The 24,943-nt window shown below is 41.1% G+C and overlaps 1 protein-coding gene across 1 annotated transcript in view; it reads right to left on the bottom strand.

Moving 5' to 3' along the window:
• Positions 1 to 24,943, bottom strand: part of ZNF804A (zinc finger protein 804A) — a 309,586-nt gene that overhangs the window by 7,871 nt on the left and 276,772 nt on the right. Inside the window, exon 3 of the mRNA XM_090045284.1 lies at positions 745 to 875. Within this exon, the coding sequence (XP_089901410.1) occupies positions 745 to 875 (131 nt within the window). The remainder of the gene's footprint in view (positions 1 to 744; positions 876 to 24,943) is intronic.

A 24,943-nucleotide genomic window follows, 5' to 3' on the forward strand; every position in this document is an offset into this window, starting at 1 on the left:
ATGCACCTGGAAACAAAGTCTGAATAAACATTCTGTTTACACAGCAATCACCAGCTTTTTTCTTCTTGTGACTACATTACATAAACCGAAATTGGTTCAAAAGCACTTTCACTAGACCCTCAGCATCAAAAGTATTTAATTTTTTTATTACGCATGCTGTCAACTCCAGCAAACTAAGATCTGTTAATATCAATTAAGAATGTATTTCCAAATTCAATAAGAATGGACAACAGGTATCAAGTGACTCTTATGTACTCTACTAGGCTAGGGAAAAGCGGAAAAAAACCTTTCATACAGGTTCGCCCGTTATTTAAATGTAAAACTAGATTTTGGGATGCATTCCCAGGTAACCAGTTTGAACACTAAATCACACAGATCTGTTACATCTAGGAAAAATAGAATGTATTTCTCTCTTCATCAATGAAGTAATGCCAGGCTTCAAATGTATGACCTAGTTCACTAATGCTTTCAACAACAGTGCCTAGTTCCATGAAATATGCATGGAACATTTTCTTAAAAACTAAAACTACATGTCATTTTAGCTTCACTGAAAAAGTAACGTTAAACATTTATTTCCCCATGTAGTGCCAAATCAAATTACAGCAGGCATACATCTTCAAAAATACTATAAAAACATGTGCAGCTTGTTCTGGATGAGGGTCTTAATAATGCCATGTCCCACAACCCCATGAGTCTGAGAATTAAATACTAGTGTGTTTTACATTTCAGTAAATATCCACTTACCAAGATGTCTCTTTCCTTAGTTCAGCTAATTTGTGCAAACGTTGAAGGGCCTTTTCCTGCTTCCTTTCATCTTTTCTTGACTTAGAAGCTACATTTCGAGCAAACTCCCTGTGTTTCAGTTCCTTGAGTCTCTATTAAAAAAATTAAAAATGAAAAAAAGAGATTTAATATAAAAAGGATGCACAAAAACAGCAGAAAACACCTATAAAGGCTATCATTTTCTATTATTGCAAAAACGGCGAATTTGTTCATTTACACAAATAGAGAGGATTAGCTAAATACACCATAGCATTACCGTTACTACAGTGTTATATTTGTTCTGTTTACAAAATTTAGTAGCAATTTTGCCAGGTATAGTCTTCTGTAAAATAAGAAAAAGGAAAGAAAAGAACATCCAATTTTTAGTTTGCTCAGCAACATTAAAAAGTACACTAGATGGTTACATGATTCTCTCTCTCAATTTCTTACATTTTTGTATCCATTTACTTAAATTCATTCCTGGTATAATCTTACCTTGTACAATGAGGTTATACTTTAGGTGAATTTAGGACTTCAGGATGAATGGAAAAACAATAGATATACACGAAAAATGTTTTTATCATTCTGAATAGACAATCCAAAATTTTATATTATGGGATCATTGAGTCAGCTAAACATGTCCAACATTTGATAGATTTTTAAAGTGAAAAATAAAGCAATGCATGCCACGTGCATTGCTTTGTTACTTTGAAAAAATAAAGCTTATTTTCTCTACAAAAATGTTAAATCTTTGATTTTGACAAATTGGTTAATCTTTGTTATATGCTTTGGAAAGTGGAAATTTGATAAATAGATTTTATCTAGTTCTACCAGCAAAAATTGTCAAGGTTGAAATTTGTGATTAATCATAAAAAAGTCCTTCACCCTATCTAGCAATCATGGCCATGGCAGCAGTCAGCTAATTGTCAACCTCCAGTCAAACATTAAATTTAAATTTAAATTTAAACTTAAATTAAATTTAAGGCATTTTAAATTTAAAATGAGTCGTAAACTTATTCTACATTATTTACAGAACATTTTTGTGGTTCATTCCCCATTAATGGTGGCATACATATAATGTAGGGGTCTGATACGAATAATAGCACAGACAGGATTTTTTTTTAAGTGGATAAAACACCACAAGGGAACTGCTAGGAGCCTGTTGTGATACCATTGTTTCCATAGCCATAAATCTTGGTATATGAAAGCACTATGATCGACAAAGATCAGTAGTCATTTGGCACAGAGAACCAACAATACCAGAAATTGTCTGAATTTATGTCATTAAAGGTGTACTCAAATCTATCCTGTCAGAGTTGTCCGTTCCAGAAGTGCAGGCAGTGGAGCAGAAGAACTGCCCAATAAACACTAATTTCTATTTTCCTTTGCTATTTTTCTGTCTTTGTTCTTTCTAATTTGATCCTGTCACTGAAATTACAAATAAAAAGACAACAAAGTATAATACAACACAATCTGCTTATCCTCTGTGCTTGTCTGTCTGTCATTTTGGGTGATACCTAAAACACACAGACATATAGACAAGTGAAATACTTTCAGATAGATGAATGTTACCTTTTTTCTACAACTTTCCCATTATTTTGCCAGCAGTTTTCTATACCTTTGAGGGAAAGTTTGATGGGTATAGAGAAATGATTGGAAAGATAAGTGATTGTGAATGTTTCCTAGCTAGAATCATCAACAACTTTATTACCATGCTAAAAGAAGTGCAAGGTTAAATAGCTCAAGCAAGACTTGAATGTACGATTGCTTTATTTTAAAGCAGTAGACCAAAAGTGTGAAGGTGTTTTTTCATAAAATTCCTTACCTCTGTGTAATCTTGTTTTCCTATAGATAATATGATACTGACCCTGGTTCCACTTTGCACTCATGCTTGAAACTTTGCATTCATTTAGTAAATGCATTTTGAGCATTGAGTATAGTAGTTGATGTAAAAAATGTGCAGAAACAAAGGACACGGATACTACAGAAGAATGAATGTCACTGCTTATTGTGGCATTTTATCATTTTCTGACCATAAATATGTGTTTTTCTTTCAACTACTCATTCAATGAATAAGAAAAAAAAATGCAAAAAGATAAGGACAGCCATATTACTGTTTAAGGGAAATAAGTTTTCAGTTTTCATCTTAAAGACTTACAAGAAGAAACTGAGCCAATCTGAGCAAAACTAACCTTTATGAGTACTTAATTATAATTATTGTGATAATTATTGCCTTGAGTTCCTCGTAAGGGTCAGTTTTGCATACTTTCCTTCCATAGGTAGGTTGAAGTGAATATTCTATTTATGTAAGTGTCAGCAGGGGTTATGAATCTGACACTAAATATTGTATATTTGTATTTACTACACAATTGGAGAGCTTCTACAGCTGAACTCTATAACTAAATTCCTTGAGACTTGCATTGAACAGGACCAGAAAATCTTGTTTCCCAGTATGGATGTATCCATTGCTGGCTTATGGAAAGACATGTGCATTTGTGTTGTGTACACAAAAACAGTCCATGCTGTTCGAAACTATTTTCAAGCAACATGATATTGCAAAATAATATCACGGTGTCAATCTGAGTTTCATGTCAAATTAACCAGCTGCTATTTGTTCAGCACATGTAAGCACAGAAGAAATACTGAATATTGTTATGTAAGGAAATTGTTTTGCTTAACTGTTGTGAATAGGTGTTATAACATAAAGGTGCCTGAGGTCAGTTTTAATTTGCACAGCTAAACGTTCAGAGAACGTTTTTTTCTCTTCATATACCTGTTCATTCCAGATTCACTCTTCTCTCAACTAGCTCTGGATGGTCTTTCATATACAGTAAAAGCTCCGTCAACCGGCACCTTACAAGCTGGCATGTCTTATCAAATGGCATGCCGGCTTCTAAGGTAAAGTGAAACCAGAAGTGCCCACTGTGGCACTTCTGCTTTCGCTGAGCCCCCATGGCCCGGGGCATAGCAGGCTGCATGGGGCCCTCCTCCCCATCCCTCAGGGCCCACAGGACGGTCGGCAATGTGGTGGGAGGGTTGGCGATGCCCCAAACATGGCGGGAGAAATGGCGGCCCAAACAGGCAAAGATACCTGTTTGGGCCTCTCAATTAACCAGCATATTTTGTTATCTGACACCCCCCATTCCTCATGGGTGGCAAATAACAAAGCTTTTACTGTAGTAAAAGTAAGTATTTATGAATTTAATTGCTGTGTGTGTTACATAAGAAGTTATACTATGTGAATTTTTTTCTTTCCTTTTTTCTAATCTCCTCTACAGAATATGCAAATGACTTAATAAAAAAATCTTGGTATAGAAACTTCTCTATTTAAATTATTTAGATAGCTTTTAATAAAACATGCTACTATGCATAGTCAGTGGCATATTCTTGCAGTAAGTGTTGGTAAGTCTGGGACCTGAGTTACTAGGCCTGTGCAAAGTGGCTAGCATTTGTTTTGGATTCAGACACAGCCAATTTAGGGGACAGTGATTCAATCTGGTGATTCAAATCACTGTCCCATCCCCTGCCCACTCTCTCAGCCCTGGCAATGGCTACCCCACCTGCCCCAGCTCTTGGCACTTTGAAAAAAAAACCCCAACTCATTGGGTGCTGCCCTCCACTGCCCCATGCTGCATGGAGGGCTCTGCCACAAACCCCCCAACCTCCCCTCTGCTGGCCCAGCCCCCCCACGGCTGCCCTGCCCATCCCAGCTCCAGCCCTTTAAGAATAAAAAGCTGGCATGGCTGCCCCACTACCCCGTGCTGGGTGGGGAGCTCTGCACAAGCCCCCAGAAGCCCCAAGGAGCAGGTGAGTCTTGGGGGGGTGTTGGGTTTTTTTCTTAAAGGGCTGGAGCTGGGGCAAGAGAGGCAGTCATGGGGGGTCTGGTAGAGTGGGGGGGTTGTGGGACTCATGGCAGAGACTCTCACATGGCATGGGACAGTGGGTGGCAGCAGGGATTGCCCCTCCACTGGGCAGCATCCAGTATGTGAGGGCTTTTTTTTAAAGCACCAGGAGTTGGGGTGGGTGGGGAAGCCATGGGGGGGCTGGGTGCACTGGGGTGACTGGGGGAGCAGGCAGGGGATGGGGCCTGGTGGGGGTCCAGCTCCCTGCTGCAATGGATGGGGACTGCCTGAATCACTGAAGCTCTCTGAATCTTTTTTGAATTGATTTGGAGAGCTTCTAAGCGATTTGGACCTTTTCATTGGTCTCCTGATTCAATTCAGATTTGGAGATTCAGGCACCAAATCAGGCCAAATCTCCTTCAAGTTGAATTAGCACCTTAAGTTTTGCACATCCCTATGAGTTACTTATATGAAGACATGTCTTCCCTATTCATACGTCAGGAAGAACTGGCTTAATACTAATCCTTTCTGAATACTGTTGTTATTTTCTCTTATAAATCTATTCATCTGATAAACTATAACTGAAAGCTCCCATCCTTATAAATTCTTATTCAGGCTGCTAACAATAAAAAAGCAGTAAGTGCTTATAGGAATGGACCACAAATAAATACACCTAAGAAGGTAAAAAGGATAAATGGAAAGAAACACCTCTAGTCTATATATTATTTGATATATTGATATATTGTAGAGTGTTCTATGGGAAGTTTTGAAAGAGATGTTGAGATTCTCTTTTCCTTAATATGATTTTGTGTACTGGAATTATAAATTATAACCCTCCATTGTTAATTTATAATATATATGCATTTATATCCATGAATTCTTTCTATGCAAATTATGAGTGAAAATCTAACTGCAAGTATAAAAGTTCAAACAAGTAGAGAACTCATCAAATAGTTTGTCATTAATAATTTAGGCAAGAGATTTCTCTGAAGGCCAGATTTTCTACTGGCCTGCACCTGTGGAAGTTATTCACATGGAAGCAAGATGGGTATAAAATGTAACTGTTCTTATTAGATAGCATTCTATGACCACTTTTAACTCATTTGTAAATGGCTGTGCAAGACATCAAGCTGAGGGAAACCTGACCCTAAGGCTTCATTCCTAGAATATGGATGGATACATACACTCATGCAGAACTCCATTAACTTTAATTTGACTTTTGGATCAGACCTACAATGTCAACATTTTACCCTCTATAGAGGTTAATTGGTTGTCTTCCTGTGCACTGAAATGCACAAGACATGAGCCATTCATGGACTGCACATATTACTTGAGTCTATATGCTAGGGAAGAGCTGGTGTTTATCATTACTATTCTTCCCTCTGTTCATGAGGAGCACCAGTGACATCTGTACACCTGAGCTGCTGAGGGAAAGGAAGTGTTCCTGGCCAGGAAAAAGGCTGAATCAGGTTGAACTAACCTGGGAGTATGAGAGGCTCAATGTGATTCCTGTCTTACTTCTGGTTCAGCAGAACCATAAACTGTCCCCTGTAAATCCTGGGAAGTAGGGTTCTTAATATTCACTATGCATTTTGTACTATAATTACCATTTGTCCATACTCCACTCAGAAGCTGAGACTTCCACTGTCAATACCTCCATTTACAAAGAAGCACAAGTATTGCTTTTCTATCTCTGGAAATTTTGATTTAACCAAAGGAAGTAAGGCCATTTTTGTACTAATATACAAGCCCCAGGTATCTATATCATGGAAGATCAGTCTTCAACTCCCATTTGAAGCCCCATAAGGACAAAGTATTAATGGTCTGTGTCAACCCCCTGCCACTTCCAGTGTCAGTTTAGTAGCACAATGAATACACAGTTGTGGGGTTTCTGGACATCAAGCTGTTAAGTGGTCAAAACTGCTACATGACTGACAGCAGTAAGTCTGATCAGTGAAGATCAGAGAGGGTATTAACACTTCATGTGTGACTGCTCAGACATCAATCATACTTTTATGCCACCTAACTTGTGCACATCCTAATTGTAACATGTAACTTCACCCTTATGCAGCTCCCTGCTCAGTGTTCTGACCTTTAGGAGTTCCCCTTGGTTTGCCAATTTTTTGGGGGGGGGGAGGTCTCATTCTGAAGTATCTTATGTGGGGGGGGACTAGATACTTCACTCAGGAGTGTGGATTTTACTATAGGACCCAGGAACCTAAGTTCCTTTGTAGGTATGGGCCTAGGTTCATAATCACAGGAAAAGCATTGAGCACATTTTTTACATCTCCTTTACAAATTTTTTGCCAACTGACAAAGGTTGAACTTTCTTTAACTGAAGATTTAAGTATTTGTAACCAGAGCACTTTAAACTAATAGGCTTAAAACATGGACAAACCATAAATTAATAAATATGCTTGAGCTAGCCAACACACTTTTAGTGGTTGAAAATGAAGCACAAAGAACTTGAATATTTTCATAACAAAATTGACAGAAGGAAAAAAGAAGCAAAGGCATTAAGTTATGAAACTAGTATCCTAAGAACTTTAAAACAGTTAATATGCTAATAAAAATGCTAATAAATTCAATATTAACAGAGCTGACCATGTGTAATACAAAGAAAGTCAGATAATGTCATTGGAAAATAGTGAAACCTTCATGGAGCTTATAAAAGTATGGAAAAAATGTTACTGCCTAGAGCAGGTGTGATGTGGATCTGCTCACTTAGCTCTGTCAATTGTATTCATTCCCCACTCTCCACCATGCCCACCTTAAAATAACCACTAAAGAGTTGCTTCTACAGCATAGGTCATAAGAAGCGAAAGCAACTAGGGTTCACTTTACTGGCTGGGGCACAACCAGAAGCACTAGGGACATCTCCTTAAAAGAGGTGGGAAGAAAGAGATGCCCAAGGATCCAGAAGGGGTTGGGGCTACAGTACTCCTGCTACTATAATCCTTGGTGCTTCCTGAAAATGGATTAGCAGTTGTAGCAAATTATGCAGAGAACTTATAATGCTGAAGATATCCAGGTCTTTGTATTCACTTTTAAGAAAGGAAAAAGTTAAAGCACTGACCTATTCATAGAATCATAGAAAACTAGGGTTGGAAGGGATTTTAGGAGGTCATCTAGTCCAACCCACAGCTAAAATCAGGACCATCCCCAACTAGATCATCCCAGCCCAGGCTTTCTCTTCTTGGGTCTTAAAGACCTCCACAACTTCTGTGGTAACCTGTACCAATGCTTTACTACCCTCCTCATGAGAAAGTTTTCCCTAATTTCTTACCTAAACTTCCCTTCCTGCAATTTGAGACCATTGCTCCTTGTTCTGCCACCACTGAGAACAGTCTAGCTCCATCTCCTTTCAAACCACCTTTCAGGTAGTTGAAGGCTGTTATTAAATCCCCTTTCAGTCTTCTCTTTTCCAGATTAAATAAGCCCAGTTCCCTCAGCCTCTCTTCATAACTCATGTGCCTCCAAGCATTTTCATTGCCCTGTTAGACTCTTTTGAATTTGTCTATATCCTTTCTGTAGTGGGGGGCCCAAAACTGGATGCAGTACTCCAAACATGGTCTCACCAGTGCCAAAGAAGGGAATAATAACTTCCCTCAATCTTCTGGTAATGCTTCTACTAATACAGCCCAGTATGTTGTTATTTTTCTTTGGAAGAAAAACACACTGTTGGCTCATATTCAGCTTGCTGTCCACTTTTCTGAAGAGCTGCTACTTAGCCAGTCCATCCCCAGCCTGTGCAGGGTTCTTTTGTCCTAAGTGCAGGATTTTTCACTTCTCTTTACTGAACCTCACAAGATTTCTTTCGGTCCAATCCTCCAATTTGTCTAGGTCTCTATAAATCCTAGCTATACTCTCCAGTGCATCTACTATTCTACCCAGCTTGGTATCGTCTGCAAACGTACTGAGGGTGCACGCCACACCCTCTTCTATGCTGTTAAAGATATTGAACAAAACCAACCCTAGGGTAAACCCCTGGGCCATTCCACTTGAGACCAGCTGCCAACTAGATACTGAGCCATTGATTACTACCTTTTGAGCCTGATTATCCAGTCAGTTTTCTATCTGCCACATAGTTCATTCATCTGACCTATACATCCTTAGTTTGCTTGCTAGAATGTTGTTGGAGACAGTATCAAAAGCTTTGCTAAAGTCAAGGTATATCATGTCCACTGCTCTCCCCACATCCACAGAACCAGTCATCTCATCATAGAAGGCAAACAGGTTGGTCAGGCATGACTTGTCCTTCATGAATCCATGCTGACTGTTCCTAATAACCTTCTTCTCCTTCAAGTGCTTAGAAATGGATTCCTTGAGGATCTGCTCTATGATTGTTCCAGGGACTGAGGTGAGGCTGACCAGTCTGTAGTTCCCTGGACCTTCCTTCTTTCCTTTTTTAAAGTTGGGCACTACATTCACCCTTTTCCAATCACTTGGGGCCTTTCCAACCACAAGGCATTGTCAAAGATAATGGCCAGTGGCTCTGCAATCACATTGCCCAAATTCCTCAGCACCCTCAAATACATTGTGTCTGGCCCCATGGACTTATACACATCCAACTTTTCTAAATAGTTCTGGACCTGTTCTTTCATGACTGTTGGCTGCTCACCTCCTCTCCAAACTGTTGCCAGATGCAGTAGCTTAGGAGCTGACCTTGCCTATGAAGACTGAGGTGAAAAAGGCATGGAGTATTTCAGCTTTTTCTGCATCATCTGTTACTAGGTTGCCTCCCCCATTTAGTAATGGACCAACACTTCCCTGATCCTCCTCTTGCTGGTGACATATTCATAGAAACCCTTCTTGTTACTCTGTCTCCCTTGCTAGCTGTAATTCCAGTTGTGCTTTGGCCTTCCTGATTTCATCCCTGTGTGCTCAAGCAATATTTGTACACTCCTCTCCTAGTCATTTGTCCAAGTTTCCACTTCTTGTAAGCTTCTTGTTTGTGTTTTAGTGCACTGAGGAGTTCCATCCTAAGCCAGGGTGGTATTCTGTCATAATTGTGAGTCTTCCTTTGCATTTGGATGCTTTCTGTGCCCTCAGTAAGGTTTCTTTAAAGTACAACCAGCAGACTGGCCTCCCAGGGGATCCTGCCATCACTTCCCTGAATAAGTCAAAGTCCAATTTTCTGAAGCCCAAGAGTCATTATTTTGGTCCTCCCATTTCTTCCTTTCTTTAGGATCCTGAACTCAATCATTGCTTGGTAACTGCTGCCCAAGCTGTCATCCACATTTCCCACCAATTCTTCCCTGTTTGTGAGCAGCAGGTCAAGAAGACCATGGTCCCTAGTTGGCCTCTCCAACACTTATACCAACAAGTTGTCCCCAACACTCTCCAAAAGTTTCTTGGGTTGCCTGTCCATTGACCTCCCAGCAGATGTCAGGGTGACTGAAGTACCCTTTGAGAACCAGGGCCTGTGATCAGAAAATTTCTACTATCTGTTTGAAAAAAGTGCCATCCACCTCATTTGGTGATCTATAGCACACATTCACCATGACATCATATTCGTTGCTCTCCCCTCTTACCCTAAACCAAAGACTTTCACCAGGCCTATCTCCAGTTTCATACTGGAACTCTGAGCTATCATACAGCTCTTTTACACAAATTGCCACTCCTCCTCCTCCTCTTCTCTTCTCCCCTGCCTCTCCTTTATAAACAGTTTTTATTCATCCATGACAGTACTCAAGTCATGCAAGCTATCCCACCAAGTCTCTGTTATTACAATTACATAGTAGATTTGTGACTGTTTGAGAATATCCAATTCTTCCTGCTTGTTTCCCAGGATCTGTATATTTATGTGGTAACTAGCTGATTGACCTGCTTTCTCAAGAAGAATGAGAAGGCCTCCCTTGTTCCCCCTTCTACTTGTGATTCTTTCAGATCACCCACTTTCCCACTTACTCTGGGGCTTTGGTCTCTGTTGATATCTCCTGATGACTCTTGGTCTGTGGCTGCCATTGTTGGTCTCTCTGTGTTCGTCACATGTACATATAGCTCATCACATGCACACATACTAATTTGGTCCTTGTAGGCCTTCTCCTAATTTCATCTGTTCTCCCAAAACTGGGATTCAGCCTGCTCCACCCACTCCCCCCAACTCTGGGGCTTAACCGGTGACACCTTTAGCTCATGTTATGGAACAGTGTGGTACATGCCTTCTCTTTCCCAGCCTGTGTTTGTAGCCATTGGTCTTGTGTTAGACAGCCTGTATAATTTGAAGGCTGTGTGAAACTGCATGGGTGACTGGTGCCTCACGAGTCAGGGGGGCATGCCCCCGCCTCTAGTTCCACCCCCAGGGGTTTAAAGCAAAACTTTAAATACCATTTCTAAGCCAACAGTCTCCATCCGCCCTGCTCACCAACCCTGAGAACTTGGTTTAAAGCACTTCTCACTAGGTTAGAAAGCCCATCTGTGAAAATGTTCTTCCTTCTTTTCATCAGGTGGATTCCATCTCTTCCTATTTATCTTTCTTCTTGGAACAACATCCTATGATTAAAGAATCCAAAGTCCTTCTGGCAACACCATACTGCAGCCACGTATTGCTCTGTGGGATGAATCCACTCCTGCCAGGGCCCTTCCCCTTGACTGGAAGGATTGAGAAGACCACCTGAGTCAAAGAGAATACCACCTGAGACATCACGTCACTTCTTCCATGCTGTTTTAACTAAGCAATATCACCTTCTGCTCACAGATCTGTCTCCCTGGGATTTATGCTATTAAGTAGTTTCAACCAGTTGCAAGTTTATTTTAAAGTCAAATCCCTAGAAAAGTATTTCCTTCTTCTTCTAGAAGTGAAAATTACTGCATCAGATCCATATGCTAAGGATTGTAGATAGACAAGATTCAGCTTTTTCAGATCAGTAAAAGCTTTTTCCATAAAGATGAGGTGGCATGAAGATTTTGTTAATGCTCACTTGAAATCACCTGTAAAACTCTTGATACCATTTCTGAACATGTTTCCTTTCCTGACAGCTAAAAAAGTAACAAAATTGGACATTGGTTAGCATTAAAATATTCTGACTTAAAAGATGGTAGAGTAAAACCAAGCAGAGTAACTAACAAGAGTGTAGAAAGTACTACAGGGGAAATAGTTTTAGAAGAGAAATAAAAACAGAACAGGCATCACACAACTGATTAAATCGATGTGAGCCATAAGGCCTCTAAAGGGAATGAACCTGTAACAGTTCATTCCTGAATGGACAGTGATAAAATTGAAGTTATGTTGGACTAATTTAAATTTAATGTTCAATGCCTCAAGTATTATCTATCTATAAATAATGAGAGAACTCTCAAGGAAAAGGTGATATGTATATTCATTCCTATTACACTGCTCACTGCTGCATTTCTCTGTGCCTATTTAATACCAAGATGGTTATCATCATTATAGTGTCTGAGCACCTTGCAACCATTAATTTCTTAGCACAACAAATGGGAATCTGAAATCCAGCTAGATTTTCTGCAATGGCCCAGATCACATGGGAAGTCTAAAAGACATAGGAACTGAACTCATATCTGCAGACTCCTATTTCTGTGCCTTAGACCCCTGCCAGATGTTACACTTAAGTTGACCTTAACTTGTTAATTGAGTCTTAAATGGTAACCCAGCTGCATGTTCATGAAATTAATGTCATGACAAAACAGGAAACCAGCCACAAAATAGTTTCACAAAATATGTGTAATATTTTTGTGGCTGGCTCTAACTGCACCTTAACTTAAACGTTTGTCAGGGTCCCTGCATTGCAGCCTGATTCCAGCTATATAGTGGGCCTTGGTTGATGACTCCACCTTGTTGGCAAGTTAAGAGTTATGTGGTGCAGTTCTGCATCCATCTGTACTCTGCTGTTGTCAAAAGGGGTTCACCAGCTGTGCTGGGGTGCCAGCTTGCAGGGAGCCAGGAGGCACTCAACAATCCAGAGGGTTGACTTCCTTGCCCTGCAGCTCCTAAGGAGTTGTGGTATAAGGCAGCCGACACATCCTGGCCAAAAGGATTCTGTGACTGAGAAAAGATACCAGGTTTTCCCTACACTGGAACTTTAAAAAACTGCACATGAAGTTTTATGGTATTCCCAGCACATGGGGATTCTCGGATTGAGGAATCTCTACTGGATTCCAGAACAAGACATGCTGAGAACATAAAAATTGTGTGTTCAGCTAGGCGGTACATGAGGTTTTCTGGCATTCTCATCCTGGATTTAGGGCCAGCCCCAGGGCAGAGTCTCCAACCAGCTCTGATGAAATACAACAGTTAACTTATTGTCAGTCCCAGCCCTGGTATAGCACTTGTTTAGCACTTGGGTGGCGGGGGGGGGGGGGGGGGGGGTGGTCGGGCATGGGATCATGACAAGCGGGAATGGAATGACTGGTATCTGTTCCTCAATTCCAAAATTATACATCCTGCCATATATGTGTGGCATTGAAGAGGTATGACTATTGGGATCAGGGATCAGATCCCATCACATCATTAAATAAATGTATGCCAGGGGCCTTTGTTACAACAGCACCCACATCTTAAACTAGTAAGGATTTGAGAAGAGATGGCAAACCCATTTTCTCAGAGCTCAGTTGACTTTATTACCCACTCTAGTTTAGGGGGACCAAATTCCCCAATTCTTTCCTAGCATTAAACCCTCTTCATTAAGGAAGACTATGAAGAGAATGTCCACATCAGCATCACTATCATTAATTTTCTGATGGGCTTCAACGACAGCAGCCCTTGGTAAGATGCAAAGTGAAGACACTCCCAGTCACAAAGTTTACAGTGCCAGTAACCAAAGATGCACAAGGAAACCCAGAGGAAAGAATAACATAGAGCACATTTTAAAAAAAGGGTTTGATGGAGCATACCAAAAGGACACTTAAATATGGATGCCCATGTCTTTAATAAAACCATTAACCCATAGAGACCCAACTACCAAGCAAGGTTCCTCTAATACAGTATAACGGACCTATAAATCTGAAGACTGGAATGTGGGAGATGTCTATCTGGATTTGTTTGTTTGTCAATTTGCCATATATAAAAATGTATCCAGACCCCAGAAAAGTCTGAAAATTAAAAACAAAGTTCAAAAAGGAAATTTCTAGTAACAATGGGAAGCAAAAGCCAACATGCCTTTCTTCTGCCTCATTATCTCCCCAGGTCAATCAGGTTATTTCATTGTTTGGGACTGTCGCAAAGCACTCTGGTGCTCTGCTGCTATAAAGAGGGGAGGTGTGTAGGAGGGTATTGAGATGCCTGCTACTTAGGAAGCAGTAAGTAAGGAGCCCAGCTGTGGGTTGCCAGGGCAACCAGTAGAAGTCAGATGCTCTCCACCCCAGGGTATTGAGGGAACTAGCAGGCGTTATTGCAGGGCCCTTGGCACAGCTTTACAAGTACTCTAGTGCTTGGGCCAGGTGCCGGATGATTGGAAGATAGTCAACGTGGTCCCCATCTTTAAAAAAGGGAGGAGGGAGGACCCAGGCAACTATAGGTCCGTCAGTCTTACCTCAATCCTTGGGAAAATCTTTAAGAAGATCATCATGGAACACATCTGTGATGGGCCAGCCTCAGAGATGATACTCAAGGGCAACCAGCATGGTTTCATTAGGGGCAGGTCATGTCAGACCAACCTGATTGCCTATTATGATCAGGTCACAAAAGCACTGGATGCAGGTGTTGCCGTGGATGTAGTCTTTCTGGACTTCAGCAAGGCCTTTGACAGGATGCGTTTCAATACTGACAAGTGCAGGGTGCTGCACTTGGGCAGTAGTAACCAGCAGCACACTTATAAGATGGGAAACTCCCTTCTTGAGAGCACGGAGGCAGAAAGGGATCTTGGAGTCATTATTTACTCCAAGATGAACATGGGCTGACAATGCGAGGTCACGGTTGGCAGGGTTAACCGGACCTTGTCATGTATCCACAGGTGCATCTCAAGCAGGGCCAAGGAGGTGTTCTTCCCCCTCTTCCTGGTCAGGCCAGAGCTGGAGTACTGTGTCCAGTTCTGTGTGTACCACTTCAGGACAACATTGAGAGGGTTCAGAGGAGGGCCACCCGCATGATCTGGGGACAACAGGGCAGACCCTACAATGAGAGACTGTGGGACCTGAACCTGTTCAGTCTTCACAAGCAAAGACTGAGGGGGGACCTGGTGACCGTCTATGAACTCACTAGGGGGGACCAGAAGGGTTTGGGAGAGACCTTGTTTCCCCTAGCGCCCCCTGGCATAACAAGGAATAACGGCCACAAGTTGTTCGAGAGTAGGTTTAGATTAGACATCCATAAGAACTACTTCATGGTCAGGGCAGCTAGGATCCGGAAGCGGCTTCCAAGGGAAGTGGTGCTAGCTCCTATCCTGGGGGTCTTTAAGAAGAGGCTTGAGGCCTACCTGGCTGGAATCATTTGACCCCAGTTTTTTTTTTCTCTTGACCAGACAGGGAGTTGGACTTGAAGATCTACAAGGTCCTTACCAACCCTACTTCTATGATTCTATGATAGGAAGGGGCAGGGCCTGGCCCCTATATACTTCCCAGGCTGAGGCCAGGCAGGGAGTTCCCTGCTAGCAGCCATAGAGGAAGGAGCTCTGCCAGACTGACCAAAGAGGATCGTGGTGGAGCCAAGGCCACAACTGGCCAGTTTGGCCAAGAGGTGATTGTGGGATACCAGATCAAAGGCTTTTTTGAAGTCAAGATATATGACATCAATCTCTTCTCCCTTGTCCAGATGATAGGTCACCTGGTCATAGAAGGAAATGAGATTGGTCAAACAAGACCTACCCGCAACAAACCCATGCTGGCTATCCCTTAGAATGTTAGCCTGGGCCAGTCCATCAAGGATGGCCTCCTTAATAAACTTTTCTAAGATCTTCCCCAGGATAGAAGTCAGGCTAATGGGCCTGTAGTTAGCCGGATCCACTCTCCTCCCTTTCTTGAAGATCGGCACCACATTGGCCTTCTTCCAGTCTTTGGGCACTACACCAGAGTGCCAGGAGTTTTCAAATATCCGTGCCAGGGGCTGGGCTATGACGCTCGCCAGCTCCTTGAGTACCCTGGAGTGCAGATTGTCAGGGCCGGCTGACTTGAAGGTATCCAGCTTCTCAAGGTGCACGAGGGTATCCAGCTTCATGAGGTCAGCATTTATGGAGGGTAGGGGATCCCCTTTGAGTTGTGAGACTGGGGGAAGGATAGAGCACCCCGATGTGGCGGGACTAATGTTATAGCCAAGCAGCTCGAATTTATGTTGCGGCCAAGAGGCTTGAGTTTCTGTTTGCTGTTTATGACTGGTGGTTTGGGTGAGGCTATTAGGGGTTGGAGAAGGCCTCACTGGGGACCCACGGTAGTGCGGGGACCCTGGTGCCAGAGAGGGCACAGCGTTTGGGGTGCACTGACCCCAGCGCCAGAGAAGGCGCAGCATTTTTGGTGCACTGACCTCAGCCCCAAGAAGGGGAGTGGAGAATTGGAGGCCAGGTAAGGCTGAGGCCACCTGAGCCCTCCAGGAGATTCAAGACCCTGAGGAGGAGATTTGGGGGCCAGGCAGGGCTATGGCCACCTAAGCCCCAAGGCTGCGGAAGCCCCAGAGCCAAGGGGGCAGCGAGATGAGCCCCGGAGCCAAGGGGGCGGAAAGCCAGAGAGCTTGTGGGGCGCAGTTGTGAGAGACGAGGGCCGAGGAGGTCCCGAGTGCCAGAGAGAGGGTGCAGAGAGCGAGATAGACTGAACAATGTCCGGTACATCAGTGAGACTTGGGGCGTGGTACAGGGGTGGTTGGAGCCATGCATTGCCCATAAGGCCAGCATGCACGGAAACCCCATTGTGAGAACAAGACGAGTGTCAGCAGGAGAAAACTGTGTCCAACAGGACGAAGGGCAGACTCTCTTTAATATTTAAGATCAAGATGTGGTGGGAGAGATTTTGAGGGCACTTGAAGTACACTCTTCTATCATATAAACAAGCTTCAGGGATTGGGGAGGGGGAGCAAGGGAGGACATGTGTAAGCACTCTCAGGACTCGTGGGGTCTTCCCCGCCCTTCCTTTTTAGCCAGAACATGAAGTATCTTCAATGTTTCATAAACCAGCACTGTTGGGATTCCTTTCTTGTCAGAATAAGAGGGGAATGCTGGGCTACTGATTCTCTGTCTTTCATCTTAATTTAGTTATCTGCTACATATACTTCAGTAACATCTGGTATTACTACACATCAAACTGGTTTATACTGCTGCTTAAAATAATTACACTTTTTTAAAATAAACTCATTTTGGAGTGTTACTAGAACTAGCTGGACTATTTTCTGTAGAACCATGTGAATAATGAGAGTTCCTGACCTGCATGCATTTGAATTCTTTAGACCCATTCACTTAAACCGAGTTTCATTTCTGTTTTTTAGTGATTATTCCAGCATAAGAATAGTGTTGAAAATATAGCATTGAAGTCAGTGAATGTTACAGAAGAATTGCAAGAAATCTGTTTGGTGGGGCCCTTGATGGATGAATCAGAAAATTAGCAATGGAATACAGAGGATTTTTTCTCTATTAAAAGTTGCTATAGTAACCAGAAAGGGACCTAGATGTGACAAGAATTAAGCTTTTCTTTAATCCTATATTAACCAGAATGCTGAAGTTCTGGAAATTCAGGGAAACTCATAAGATTTCCAGCTAAAACCTTCCGGTTCAACTCAACTGGCATTACTATTATCATCTCAATATTTTACAGAAGAAGACTGTGATAGAATATGAATCTAGAGCATTTGAGTGTCTCTAGTGCCTCATGCAGATACAGGTTTGATGAGTGGTTTGGACATAATGACAAGAGCCAAGAATATCTAACTTTTACTCTTTGCTCTTTTTGGAAAATGTACTTGAGCCCATTTGTCTCATTTCTGCTACCAGTAAAAAGCTCTAAGTTGTGGCTGAGATACGGTTCAATGTAAACAGCCCAGATTCAGGGGAGAATAAAATGCTGTACAGCCACTGTTGCTCCCTCCCCACCTTGACCTGTACTGGTCAGGAGCCAGAAACAGTCAGTCTGTTTTCATATAAACATATAGAAATGCTTAAATCTTACTATTCTCAACTCTAGCTGGGACCTAATCCCGAATTTCTTGCACTTTCCTCAATTTTAAATACAGCTTCAGGAGCTACAAAGAATTTTAGAATTAGGCCATATTAATCTTACTTTTAAAACAACCCATTTTCTGAATGTATTTATTCTATTTTGAAAAAACTTGAGTCAGTCTATTATAAGATTTAAAAGCATCTTGTAGATTGAATATTTTTGTGATACATTTTGTTCATATTCCTGACAATACAAGTATGTCACAGAAAAAATGCATTAAAAGAATTGCAGCTAATCTGACTATCTATTTGCTACCTTACTTCTAGATATTTCAGTGTACTCTGTGGTTTTCTGAGTGTTAAACAATTTTATTATTCAACATAGGCTCTGCAATGCTTTCCATAGTGGGTATCAATATTCCTATGGATAATTTCTTGGTGGATTGTGTATATTTCTTAGTAATGGTATTATGGGGTGTGTGTAGATGAAACTGGGGCCCTAAATTGAAGAGGTGGGTTTTAAAAAACACCACTTCAATTTAAGTCTGATTAAACCCCCCTGTGTCGTGCACACACCTTACCTGCCTTTCTGGCGGAGAGGGGAGGACAAACTGCCAGTGGGTGGAGCAGTTCCTGGGCTGCGGGGGGTGGGGAGCTGGTGCTTCCCTCCATGGTAGTGGCACCCCCCCCCGGGGGGCACACACCCACAGGCACCTGGCTCAGGTGGCACCAGGCCCCTGCACAGGTCACGCAGGCAGGCAGGCTCCAAGAGGGACGGGGAGTGGGAAAGATCAGTCTCACTACTTTTCTTGGGTGGAGCCTGCTTTCCCAGGCTGCTGCCAGGATGCCTGCAGAGCTTTCTGCCGAGCCGTGGAGTTGCACAGAGCCTGGTGCTTCACTCTGTGGCTGTAGGGGCAGCAAACTCAAAGTCCTTGAAGGAGTTTATTTATTTAGACCTGCTGCTCTAGAAATTTTGCACTAATCAACCCATATTGTGATGTTGCTTAATGTACAGCTGGAAGGTAACCACATGTCATAATGATCAACATGATATAAGAACCTGAACAGAACAAAAATTGAAAACAACACAAAAATTAATTTGCTTCATTAATTTTATGTTTGACAATGATTATGCTTATATGCTAAACTCCTGGAGAAGCAACGATATTACAAATTGCTTTTGAAAAACAACAAAGAATTAATAAGTCATGAAAGATTCTTCTTAAAAAATTATAATCTTGATGATTTAAACCTGATCATGATGTACAAGAAAAGACCCTGCTATTCCTTTCAAAGCCTTTTCCTGAAAGCACGCTTACTGAATTACCACTGTAGAAGAGTGATAGAGACACAAAACAGTTTTCAACTAGAAATTAAATATAATTTATTTTGAATCTTGTAAATTTTATTTAAAACTTTCTCACAATGTTTTTACTGAAAGTATTAAGTACTTTTCTTTGGTTTGAATCAGACTTTTAAAATATGTTTCTCAGGGCACATCTATGCATAACTGTACATTGCTGTAGCATCTGTGGGCAAAAACCATGATGCTGTACGCACAGTGCAGTACGTACTGTACTAAATGACAGTACACGAAGGAAGTACTAAATGACAGTGCAGTAACAATGGTACTCTAGGGGCACATGTGTAGATGTGTCCACTGTTAATCATTAACAGGATCTGAATCTGAATTATTCAGCTCTCTCAGCTCCCAGTAATATTATTGGAAATTGAATATATTCACTTCTTCAATGGATTGAGCTCTATATGATCTATTTAAATTTCCTGTTAATCAGGCTGCACTATTGTATTTTTTTATGAAGTATATTAACAGTGGATAACAGGACTCTTATATCATCAAAGTGTGTGAAACAAAAATGATTAATATCTTTTCTCAAAGAGGGTCTGGTTTAATTACTTACAAATAATAGTTGAATAGCTTAGGTTTTCCATGGCTCCTGTAGGTACTTGAACATAGAAAATGTGCCTTTTAAAATAGAAACCACTGTTTGCTGAAATGTAAAGTACATGCTCCTTTTACTTTGTTCTTGATTATTTGCATGTGTATGTTTCAGATTGTCATTCATCCAGGGACCACCCTCTATTGAGTCTTATACAGCATGTTGTAATATTATTTGAAGTTTCAATTTTTTGTCAAATATACTTTTGCATTATAAAAACTAATGAAGATCTTTTTGGAAACAATATAATGACTACAAAAACAACAAAAACAAATCTTTGGCATAAGTCATCTAGATTATTATTGGGGAAAACCATTTGTTGAAAATATTAAACTAAAAATAGTTTTTGATTGTTCTGGGTTGAAAACACTAATATCTCCCAGTGAAAGAAGACTATAGTCACAAAAATAAGAAATGGTATTACGTAAAATGTTTATGTCACTACTTTTTGTTTGCTGCCAGTCAGTACAAAGTTGATTCCTACAGTACCTTTTACAATGACTCCCTCCATCTGTTAATGGGATGTATTTTTCTAGCTTCTATTTAGAAGCCTTATATTTCCCATTAGCGGGACTTTCTCCTGATCTGGTGGGAATTTTTTTTTTACTCAGTTTTCTTCCATTGTTGGTTTTCAAGTCATTGGGCAGGAATAAACAACAGAACTCCAATCTCAAGCATCTCATGTGAAGACTTTTATTTAATGTCTGTGTCTGCTTATATGCTCTTATGTATTTTTCTCTGAAGTGCCTCTCTTATTAAAGTGCCTGCAGTTTCAATCAGATGCTCTTGTATAATTCATAGAAAATAAATAATTGAATAAATAATTTGAGCTTGAAATGAAAAAAAAAACTTTCAAAAACCTATGAACGAAATCAGGCATCACTATCACATGTCAGAATAAGTATTTAATTAACAGAGTTATTTATTGTTGAATAAATCATACCTAATATTGCTAATTAGGTCATTGTGAAATAATGAACACATCATTTAACAAAAGAAAGGGAAATATGATAATTTCTTCCTCTATGCTCTTTCTTTTTAATGCTTTTCACTGAAAACATGTTTTTGAGAGGGAAAAAACAAACTTTAAATATTTAAAGAGTAAGGCATTTTCCAGCAGCATGATGCTTATGTGAGCCTTCACATCACTCTGGCACCTAATTCTCTTTCTGTCCCTCACTATCCTTTCAGTCATAGTAAAGAAGCACCGTTATGTCCTGCAGCATAATAGGGGTCCAGTACTAATAATAGTTTCTGAAGCAGAAATGCAGGTATTTTTATAACTAATCTTATCTAAAGTTGACTAAATGGCCAGAGCATTCAGCTTTTTAAATGCACAAAATTGCTGAGGATTGCACATTGAATATTTCACTGTGATAGCTGGTAAGTAACCATGTGCATAAAAGCAGTCTGGTCAAATTGCAAGCTTTAGGATATTTTTGTTAGCTTCAGCAAAAATATTCAGAATACCTCATAAATATTAAGGCTAGAACCAATGAAAGCAGTATAAAAACAGAATTAGCATTTTGATTATCAAATTAATTTTACTAGTTAATGGAAAGATCATAAAGCTTGCATTCATTTGTATATATGGAGAGTGGTTACATATGCTAGATCCTTTGGTTTTAAATGTATTTATTTTAATGGTTCTGGGCCTTATTCTGTCTTAAGCCCATACTTTTAATTATAAAGCGCAAATTTTAAGTAACATTTAAAAAGTTTTTTTCAATCAGGAAGGTTAAAGATAATTTGAGTATACTGTCATCTGTACCTTGTAGAGATCACTTCACCTTTCTTTCTATTTCTTCATCCTTGTGGGCTTGTTTAAAAAACTTTGGTATATATAGATGGATCCATTCTAGCCACAATGATGAATGCATGCATGGTATTTTCAAAGAGATGGAGTGGATTGTAAGATTTATCTTGAAGACATACAGTCTATTTTCAAAATGACTCTAGTGTTCCCCATGACACACGCAAGGTTATTGTCCCTAAAGTCGAGGTAGACTAGATGGTGAATTGGTGCTACAGTCATAAAAACCCAGAATTGTTTTCTTACTTTTGTGGACTACTTATTAATAGAAAATCCAATTCACCAGTCCTATAGATCATTTCAGGCATGACAATTTGGACCACCTAGGAATCACTTTCCGTTGGGCACTACTTACCCTTTAGCTCACATCATTGTCTCTCAACTACTCAACTTCGGGTAATCAGCTTGTCTTTTGTACAGATATGTATTATTTTACAGGTCTTGGTCTTGTCCACAGTTTCATTACGCCTTCAGTTTTCCTGATACTACTCAGTGATCACTGAGTAATAAAGACGCTTTCAAGATACCTACTTTATTCTGGCTCCAATTGTCACATATAGCAGGGACTTCATAGTATTCCATACAGACTCTGGTCAGGTCCAGACATTAAATACAGACCAGTCTAACTCATCAGAAATGGTCTAAACACATAACCATGCAGAAGTTTGGTGTACATAGAGTGCAGCAAAAAAATGGCAGTCTAAAAATTGTGGAAACAGGTCTATGACAGACGTTATCTGATGTACACTGAAAAATAAGTGATTTAGGGCCTGTGTAGACAAAATGAGGGCCCTAAATTGAAGTGGTGGGTTTTAAAAAACACCACTTCAATTTAGGGCTGATTAAACCCCCAGGTTGTACACACACCCTGCTGTCTTACTTGCCTCTCTGGTGGGGTGGGGAGGGGAGGGCAAGTTGCCAGCAGGTGGAGTGGTACCTGGGCTGTTTGTGTGGGGGGAGGCTGGTGCTTCCCTCCGTGACAGCAGCAACCCCCCACCCCCTCCCAGGCTGCACCTGCCTGCAGGCACCCAGCTTGGACAGTCCCAGGGGGCACTGCAGCCACAGAGGGAAGTACCGGGCCCCTGCGCAGCTCAGGCAGGAAGGCAGACTCTGGGGTGGGGAATAATAAGACTCACCACTTTTCTTGGGCAGTCTGCTTTCCTGGGCTGCTGCCAGGCTGCTTGCAGAGCTTCTTGTGGAGCCTTGAAGCTGCAGGGAGCCTGGTGCTTCACTCCAGTTTAGGGCCCATGTCTAGGGAGCTCAGTTTTAAATGGTATAGCATTTAATATCACAATGCTGTCCTGAGTAGTCTTCATCTTGTAGGAACTGGCATCAAAGGAATGATTCATTCTCCTTCTCTTCCAGTGCTAGGAGTTTATCCCAATACCCATGGTAGAGTCTCATGTGCTTTACATTTGCTCCTTACTTAAAATAAGAGTGTGGCCTTGTTCATTACTAAATTGAATCATGCTAACTTCATAGCTAGCTTATGCTTAGTGCTACTTCTCTGTCTTCCTAATAGATACATTTCTTTCATGGAAAATATTAAAAGCAAATTTCGGACATACCATTTAATCACAGTCTCATATTTAAAACTCTCTCTCATCTAGCTGTTGAAAATTTGGCCAGACTTTCACATTTTATTCTACCCATAGAGTAGAACTCCAATGATGAGAAGACAGGAATTTCATATTGCTATTTTCCCACATGCATTACCACTTCAAAAAATTGTTGTTTTTGAAGGAGAAAATATCAGTTTGTAATCTTTAGTCATCATTCTTTTGCTTAAAAGAACACTGTCCCAGTTATAAAAACACTTTGAAAGTTGCAGACATCAATTTTCAGACCATTTTGCCAATTTAATTCACTATGTTCATCAACAGTCTCACAAAGAATGGTTTACATTGCCATAGAGCCTGAAAATGAGCTAAACATTTACCTTGCAAATGTTTCAGTCACTGAAATTAGTTAGAGAACTAAAAATGAGGCACAAATCTGGTACTGGACATTACATATCTCTTTCCATTCGTTACTGGTGAGTTCAAACATGTTTTATGCCACAGAGTGTGCCAATAAACCAGGGCGGGTCAAACTTATGACCTATAAGCTGGATCCAGCCCAAAGAGAGGGGTTATCTGGCCCTCAGACTTTTACCCTAGCTGTGGTGGCAGGACTTCTTCGGTGATGGGGCTTCCACCCACTGTGGCAGCTGGTGCATCACAGGCAGAAGTCCCACCACTGTAATCAGAGATTCTGCTTTGGACACTGTGGCGGGGCTTCCAATATAGCAACCAAGGCCCAGAAAGAGCTGAGGCTCTGGGACCCCAGCAGTATCATGGACAGAAGTCCTGCCATGGTCCGAGCCCCACATATGGCTGCAGTAGAAAGGCTTCCTCCTTCAAAGGCAGCCAGTACGCTAGGGACACTGCAGGAAGAATTGCCACCATCACATCGAGAGATCCAGATCTGGGAAAGCTGGCAGTCCTTCCTCTTGCAGTGGTAGCCAGGGCCAGGGTACTAGAGCTTCAGCTCCACCATAGGCAGGAGGCCTGCAACTGGTCTGAGCCTCAGTGCTGCCTATGGGCATCAGAAAAGCAGAGAATGTGGCTCTCCAACCAATTTGAGTTTAATAACCCTGCAGTAAACCATATGCTAAAGTATGAGAGGGAAGCCGTATCTTGGTCCTTTCTTTCAATAAGCACTTGTATCAACTGATGTGTCTACAAGTGCTATGCAAACAGGCCCATCTTTATTGTGCTGCTTCAATTCCCACTGTCCTTTTTAGGACTCCACTCTGTCCTCCCTAGCCTTTCTCTCTTCAGGTCTCTCAGAGCCTCCTTTTTCTCCTCAGGCACAGTCAAGCACATTCCGTAAAAAATATTATAGAACTCTAATATTAAACTTTGAGACAACATTTATCTGCTAAAATGAAATAGTCATGGGGAATCAATCAGAGAGGAGTCTCTGCAGCCTGTCATCAGGCCTAAAATGTCATCTGTTCCTGGAGTGAAAGGAGCATATAGGTATCCTGCATATGAAACTATTTACAGAAACTATTTATACTTGTTCAGATTGAGACCACCAAAGTGTTTCCCATCAGAACTGCAGGCTAGAACTCATTCACTTCATCTCTTTGGTCACAAAGTTAAAGCAAAAAAGTCTCTCCCTATCTTGTCTTACTAAGTAAGACAAGTTATGAGGTAAGATAAGATATGGAGAGACTTCTTTGCTTTAACTTTGTATTATTTTCACAAGCTTTGTAAAGTCAAGTTTAAGATTAGCGCAACCCTGCACCCTCTTCTAGGTGATTTTACAACTTGCTGCTCTGCAGAAGCTGTCTCCTTGTTTCATTGAGGCTTCATTTTTATCTATTTTCAAGCTCTTTTAGATTTTCTGTCTGGACTTCCTACCATTAAAGAATAGGATTGTCCCTCCAACCTGCTTCAGGATCAGTCTGATTTCATGACACAGGGCATGTGTACACATGAAATGAATGCACAGCAATAAACTCTGGTGCATACTTAACCAGAGTTT

The sequence above is a fragment of the Crocodylus siamensis genome, chromosome 4 (assembly GCF_052110815.1).
Source record: "Crocodylus siamensis isolate JL-2025a chromosome 4, ASM5211081v1, whole genome shotgun sequence".
Taxonomy (NCBI): Eukaryota; Metazoa; Chordata; order Crocodylia; family Crocodylidae; genus Crocodylus; species Crocodylus siamensis.